At 31.9% G+C, this 7,927-nt stretch overlaps 1 protein-coding gene across 1 annotated transcript; it reads right to left on the reverse strand.

Moving 5' to 3' along the window:
• Positions 1 to 532: 532 nt before the first annotated feature.
• On the reverse strand, positions 533 to 2,961 carry LOC144543876 (putative 12-oxophytodienoate reductase 11). Its single transcript, XM_078292330.1, has 5 exons — positions 2,849 to 2,961; positions 2,555 to 2,695; positions 2,131 to 2,261; positions 1,656 to 1,829; positions 533 to 1,197 (listed from the first exon to the last, which is right to left on the reverse strand). The coding sequence occupies exons 1-5, from the start codon at positions 2,908 to 2,910 to the stop codon at positions 608 to 610; spliced, it is 1,098 nt and encodes a 365-aa protein (XP_078148456.1). The 5' UTR covers positions 2,911 to 2,961; the 3' UTR covers positions 533 to 607.
• Positions 2,962 to 7,927: the final 4,966 nt, after the last annotated feature.

Raw genomic sequence — 7,927 nt, forward strand, 5'->3', positions numbered from 1 at the left:
AAGTAAAATAAAAATAACATCACGAGGGTTCAAATGCCTCCATTTTTTGTCTCCACCATGCTTCCATTTTTTAAAACTTTAATAACTCAAAATTTAAAATTTAAAAATCAAAATAAAACCGTTAAATGTGATCTATGTTATTTTCTCTATGAGCTTATAAATAATTATCACATTTCAATTTTATTTTTATGTGAATCTATAGGCTCAAAAATTAACGTCTAGAAATTATCCACAGTAGTGCATTTTTTACAAGCTCTCGATGATAATCAAAATAAAATTGAGATGTCATAATTTTTTACACGTGCATAGATAAAATGATATAGATCATATCCAATTGTTTTATTTTGACTTTTAAGTTTTAAATTTTGAATTATTAAAGTTTAAAAAAATAGAGACATGATAGAGGCACAAAAAATGAAAGCATTTGAACCCTCCTCAAATAGCATTACCACTGGGTCAAATTTCTGTTTCACTATTTCTATGTACACAAAGCAAACTTTTTACAATGTATTTACTAACTAGCAAGAGATACGACTGTTTTTTTTATTTATATAATTATATTAAATAATCACAAAGTAGCAATATATATCAACTGGATGGTCTTCTTTTAATTCGAGGAAATAAACGGATAATCGGTATAGCCCACAACTGGATCTGGAATACAGAAGGTGCTCCTATTATACTTGTTCAAAGGTGCATCCAATTCAAACCTCTTAGGCAAGTCTGGGTTTGCCAGAAAAATTCTACCGTATGCAACCAAATCAGTGTAGTCGCTAGAGACTGCCTTGTTTCCCTCTTCTCTATCATACCCACCAGCCACAATAAAAGTGCCATTGAATGCTTTCCTCATCGGTAAAAGACTATGTGGCGTCTCAGCTTTTTCAAACAATTGTATCATCCTTGGTTCTACCATGTGGCAGTACAAAATGTCAAATTTGTTGAGGGCATTCACCATGTACAGTCCAAGTGCCTCAGGGTTTGAATCGCCTGATTGCTGGTAGTTAGCGAATGGAGAAAGTCTGATACCAACCCGCTCGGGTCCTATTTCTTTTGATACAGACTCAACAATTTCAAGTGCGAAGCGGCAACGATTCTCAAGGCTGCCGCCATACTGGTCAGTACGATCATTGACTTCGTCTTTCAAGAACTGTTCAATTAGGACACCATGAGCTCCATGAATCTCAACACCATCAAAACCTACATGATATGGAAAGAAATATAAAACTGGTTCAACATGGGTATCGTGGTCATGGAGTAATTTGTATAGAATAACAGAATAAGTAGAACCATGTACAGTTGAAAAAGAAAAAATATTCCAATTATGTAGCACTTTTGAAAGTACAACATCAAACAATTGGAAGTATGAATCCATTGGTAATGGTGATACTCATAATAGATGATGTCACCTAGGTAATGACCAATTCTGGAGCAAAAATAACAACTGATGCTCATAATGTATTGGTAATGTACCACAAGTTGTGTCATGATGGTATACGAGAAGATTATAGAATACCCCTTGACAACAATTTAACACCGGCATCCAACAATACTCACATTAGAGATTTGGAGTTTCACAAGTAAATTGATGGTTAACTAATATCAAATAATTAAAAAAAACTCATTATGACAGCCAATATTGTAAAATCAGCTTGTACCTGCTTCAATGGCATTTTGAGCAGCAAGCCTAAAATCATTGACAATTTTTGGGATCTCATCGGTCTCTAATCTTCTCGGTGGCAAGTCTTCTATCAGGTCCCCATTGGCAAGCTTTTGTGGTGCCAGTGGCTTGTCAGTAGATGAAATTGGGGCTTGGCCATTTGGTTGGAACTCTACCATGGTTAAATTGCTTGTAATTAGAAACTAACAAAATAACCAAATAAAGAGCACATGCAAGGTGGTAGACTATCAATGTACCACCAAGTTTCACATAATTTATGATTTGATATCAATATTCATGGTTTAATTTGTAATTTGAAATATTTACTTACGTGTTAATTGGCCAATATACATATGCCCCATGAAATCAAAATCTAACAGGCATTGCTTAAGTCATAAACATAATCACTTCATTGTCACCATTTCATATTAGATTTAATAAAACCTCAGACAAGAGTAAAAAAGAGAACTTACGGTACTTTGAAACCCTTCCACAATGCACAATCTGGCAAAAGAATATGCCGCCTTTCGCATGAACGGCATTAACAATTGGCTTCCATGCTTCCACTTGTTCTTTTGTCCAAATGCCAGGTCCATCTAGAAAGCTGCCAATAGAGTAAATTTGCGGCAAATGCCAAGGATGGAAACGGAAAAGTTTCAGTTCAGGGACCTCATAAAATGGTATAGACACTATAAAAGCTCCACTGGATTCCCCAACTTACAACTACCTAAATCCCGAATCAATTCCCAACAACGGTAGAGCTAACCCTGCCTTCGGTAATTAATCCAGCAATTGGGTAATTACGAACTAAAAATTGCACAAAGCTTGTATTGAGTCCATTTACTCTAAATTGTGAAATGAATCGTAAATCGTGCTAATCAAAGTAGAAAATATTACCCCAGTGCAGTATCAGAAATATCAGTTGCCTCAGAGATCAAAAGACCACCTGGGGTTGTTCTCTGAGAATAATACAATATAGCATGTGGCTGAGGTACACTACTGAAAGATCTTTGCCTTGTCAGTGGAGCAAGGACAATTCTACAAAATTGCAAAAAAAACTATGAGAAATGGAACAATTCCATGTGTTCATCCTTTTACTTAATGGAGTTGCTAAATTTTTTGAAGAAAGATCAAATTAACGAGTAAGGTAAGCTCAAAATAATCAAGAATATTGTATTTAACTTAACTGACCTGTGCGAGAGTTCGAACGGGCCCATCTTGTAAGGCTTGAATAGAGGAATTGTGGATGACATTGCTCACTGGCTCTCTCTCCCTCCTAACTCTTTTTTATTAAAATGTCGTATACGTAGAAGGATCTCTATTTATAGGAGCCAGTATATCATCATCGATGACATACAAAGAGAACAGAGAACAGAGAACAGAGAACAAAGAGCCGTCTTTGACTTTTGTCTTTGTTTTTTGTAGTTTTCTAAGGCTGAAAGCCTGAAATTAAGGCACAAATGCAATTTTGTTTTGAGTTACTGCATTCCAATTAAGGCTGAAACGCTCAGTCAAAACTCTGATTTTTGCGGGATTCCTTGACTTTTCTCCAGTCTTTGACATTTGGCTGAAACGCTCAGTCAAAACTCTGATTTTTGCCGGATTCCTTGACTTTTCTCCAGTCTTTGACATTTCGCCGCAATCCCCTTTTATTTTTCACAAATGATCACCTTTTAGTTTTCTAATGGGAGCCCGCTACTTAAAATTAGAAATTATTTATATTTTTAAGTTAATATCAAATAACATCAAATTTACATAAAATTTGATATATAATTAATTAACCTGCGAAAATGGTTTATATAATTTGTTTCTATATTTTTTAAAATATCGTCAAGATTTCTAAGTTATCTCATTATTTATACACTTTTTAACTTCAATATTTTTTTAAGCAAATCCGTAACTATATTCGTTGTTTCGCATCACTATAAAGTCATGAATAAATCAGTATAAAGTTGGATGTATAAATTTGATTAATGTCACCGTAAAGTCGTTTATAGAGTACCCCTTTGGAGCATCTCCATTTTAGAGAGCTTAAATTGGGATATAACTCATTTACTTCCCATTTATTTTTCTATTTACTGGTTTGATCTAGTTAATTATGTCATTTAAAAGTTATAGTAATCATATAGAATTGCGTTCTGATAATTAAGTTGGGCCTTAAATTTAGTAGCCTTTTTACCCTTTTTTTATTCATAAATTTTAATGAATAAGGGTGTGGAGATTAAATGTTAAGATGCACTAAAGAGAGTCTGTTTGACAATTAAGCTCGATAAAATGCTCAAGTCAGATAGAATCATAACATAAAAACATGAACAAGCTTAATAAAAATGGACAAAAATACACTAAAAAGGTGATTAAACTATAATATTTAAGTTCTAAATTGTATGCGAAGAAAATTTTCTTTTAGTTTTGAATGTATAGGTCTTGAGAAAGCAAGTATTGCACAAGTACGTTTGAATAAGGTTCTGAATAATGTGATTGTGACTGAAAAGGATGTTTGAATATTATTGCTAGCTATATAGCTTCTGGCGCAAAAGAAAAGAAAAATAATTGCTCATTACTAAACTTACATAAGATTTTTAATATTTTCTTTACTTTTTTCTTCATCTGACTCAATTTCTTCTAGTCAAGAGATTTGAAGTTTTATCCCCTGTTAGCCAACAAGACAAGTGAGGAATAATTCCGGAATAAGTTTTGTCTTGTTTTATCCTCAAGTTTTATGAGGTATAAACTATAAACATGAGAGGGATATCTAGCAACTATTAGAAGCACTTTCGAAATAAAGTATACATATATTTGAAAGAAAAAATTATAGGGTTGGAGCTTTGAAATTATTATGATGGCACATTTTCAATTAACGCAAGTATTCTCTTCCAATTCCATATTATAGGGTTGGAGCTTTGAAATTATTATTATGGCACATTTTCAATTCACGCTAGTATTCTCTCCCAATTCCATATTATAGGGTTGGAGCTTTGAAATTATTTGGAAAAACTATTTAGTGTACTCATATAAAAAAAAAATCATAATATTCAGTATCCTCAAAAAATTTAAACCTTTTTTTTTCTTTCTTTATAATGCATTTAATCTTTTATTTTGTTATTTTAAAAATTAAATTGACAAAAAAAAACCTGGTTAATATAACTCAGGCTGTTTGATTTAAGTAGATGATGATGTCTCATGAGGTTTATAAATAGAACAAAGTTTAAATAGAAAGAGTACATTTGTCAATTTAAATGTTTAAATAATTAAATAAATGTCAAACAAATAAAAGGGGATAAAAGAAAATTATTAAATTTTTTTGAGAATATTATATATTATTGTGCTTTCTTGAGAAAAAAATTTGCTATCTATTTACATATAAAGAAAGAAATAAATATAGAAAAACAAAAAATTCACATTCATCAAGTGCATCAGATGAGGTGGTGCTCATCGATCAACTCGTGCATGCCTGATCCGAGATGCTTGTGATCGGTTTGCAATTTGTTGATCCCCCGGTGCACACAAAAGTGTAGGTCCTCTTCATTGCAACAACTGAGTAACATCAGTTGCATAGCTCTTTACATCAGCAAAGAACCTGAAATGATGCAACGAGGAATCGAGGATGAAGAGAATTTTCATCTCATTCTCTTCATCCTCGATTCCTTGTTGCTTGTTGTATCAGTTCAGTTATTTGCGGGTGTAGAAAAGCTTCATGTCTTTGTTAATCCCCTACCAAAAAATATATAAGAACAAATTAACAAATTATTGGAACAAATTATGGAAGTCGAATACATATGGAGAATAATTATATAAAAAAAAGTGTACAGAAAATAGAGATAAATTTAATTACAAAATAATTTAAATTAAAAATTATAGATGTTATAGTTTAATCTTATGTAATTTTGAGACTTGTTGGATGCACATAAATTAAATTCTTTCTTACATGACAAATTTAAATGTAGGTAACTAATATGTTGTTATAAAAATTACGATGGAAGGTTTCTAGAATTAAAAAGTAACATTATATAATTTAGAATACAACATACTAAATTAGAGATTGAAAATGTAAATCAAGCGACAATATATATCACATTACAAATAATTTTAATTTTTGTGCCAACTTTGTTTTCACAATGCATTCTTAATACTATTTCAACAACAACAACAGCAACAGCAACAACGTTCATGATGACGACAAAGATAATGATGCTAATTATAACACATTAGACTTTATTTATATTTAACAGTCTAAGTGTAGAATAAAATACTTATTTTATGACTAAACAAACATGTTGTTACAATCTGGCTCCAATTTGGGGATAGCCGTTGGCTCTCCTGACAATTCAAACGAAGCGTTGAAGGAGAAGGATGAAACAGGCAAGTTCATTAAAAGGAAGGAGTCTCTGCGAGTGGGGCCAGAAGCTCAGAATGAAGTGGGTAATGCTGAGTACTGGCATGAGGGACCCAACAGCAGCACGAAGGCTTAGTTTAGGCGCTGAGTCAGTTAGAAGTTAGTTGAGTTTGTTAGAATAAATGGGTCGGATCTTAGGCTGAGGTGTCATTCGGACAAGCATTAGCAAGATTCGTTAACCGGATTTTAGATCCGATTTCTGTAATAGCATCGCCTATATAAGGCCAACTGTTGTATGGATTCGGATAAGCAATAAAATAAACAATTTTGTGAATTTCTCCTTCGTATTCAAAGCTATAGTTGGTTGAGAACCTTGCTCTCTCTTCTCAAATTGAAAATTGCTTAACCTCAATTGAGATAAATTCCTTCTGTCAGGGATTAGGACCTGACACATGTTTGCTATAACCAAACATGGGCCACGTGTATTAATTAACTTTCTAGAAAAAAAAAAGGGCTAACAAAATCATCATTACAAAATGATCAAAACGCAAACATAGCCAATAGTTACTCATGATTTGCATACCTAATAAAATAAAATTTAGACAATTTTCAAGTTAACTCACAATATTATTAGCCAAAATTTACTCATTAATTATCCATTTCTTTAGTGGTGTGTAATGATCAACCTTATGGAAAAAAGAGGCTAATAAGTAATAACTAATAAGTCCATCATTGCACCTAGATTTTTTTTTTTAAAAAAAAAAATAGCATCAAATTTAAACATTTCAACGAAATAAATATGTTGGATTTAATTTTTATGAAAAACAGTTCCGCCGATCTTGTGGATCGGTGGAGGCAGAAACTGTTTTGCTCTATTACACTTGCTGTTGGCATACTAAACTGCCTCCACAAGATCAGTAGAGCTGTCTTTTCATAAAAACCAAATCTAATATATTTATTTCGTTGAAATATTTTAATTTGATTATATTTATAAAAAAAAAAAAAAGGAATTGCACCTACCACTTTAATTTGTTTTGTCCGCCCTTGAGATATATTGCACACAACGCCAATATTTACTCATTAATTGCTCGTTATTTTTAGTGATGTATGTGAAATTGAGAATTAATGAACTTTGTAGAAGAGGGTAATAAATTCATCAATACACAATTAATGGTCAAAACGCAACTATAGCCAATATTTACTCATGATTTACACAAGCAATAAATTTAAATTGAGATAATTTCCAAATAAGCTCATCAGATTATTAGTGATGTGTATTACTCGGAGTGACAAATGAATTATTCCGGCTCGGTTCGGCGAGGTCAAAAATTCGTAATTCGGGAATAATTCAGGTATAATTCGTGAATGATTCAGAATTATCCGGATTAAAGATCTCAGTCCTGCAAGAGAGCAAAAAAAAAATGTTATGGAAAAAATTCGCGAATAATTTGGAAAATTCAGAAATTTTTTGTAAAATTTGCAAATTATTCGGGTTTAATTCAGTTAAAATTCGATTAACCGAATAATTCGGTATTTGGTTCAATATCACAAAAAAAAAATTATTCAGGTTTAATTCGCGAATCTTATCACTGTGGTATTACTCAACTAGAAAATGGTGGCTAATAAATTCATCATTACACCGACCTCTTTAATTTGTGTTGTCCGTTCTCGAGATATTTTTATCACAAATGCCAATATTTATTCATTAATTTCCCATTTTCTTTAGTGATGTATATATAAATCAACTGCGCAGAAACAAATATGTTAATAAATTCATCATTATATATAATGGTAAAAAATGCAACTATAACCAATAGTCACTCGTGATTTACATAACTTAGAAAATAAAATAGAGATCATTTTCAAACAAGTTCATATTATTATTAGCCAATATTTACTCATTTATCCATTTTTTTTGGAGGTGTGCATTAATCTTT

Source organism: Carex rostrata, chromosome 25 (genome assembly GCF_964058835.1).
Source record: "Carex rostrata chromosome 25, lpCarRost1.2, whole genome shotgun sequence".
NCBI lineage: Eukaryota > Viridiplantae > Streptophyta > Magnoliopsida > Poales > Cyperaceae > Carex > Carex rostrata.

Bases quoted from the DNA above. Each gene is read 5' to 3' on its own strand.
- LOC144543876 (XM_078292330.1), bottom strand. From the start codon at position 2,910: ATGTCATCCACAATTCCTCTATTCAAGCCTTACAAGATGGGCCCGTTC. The intron at 2,696-2,848 runs GTCAGTTAAGTT...GCAATTTTGTAG, and splicing joins CCGTTCGAACTCTCGCACAG to AATTGTCCTTGCTCCACTGA. The intron at 1,198-1,655 runs GTACAAGCTGAT...CATATCATGTAG, and splicing joins TCAAAATGCCATTGAAGCAG to GTTTTGATGGTGTTGAGATT.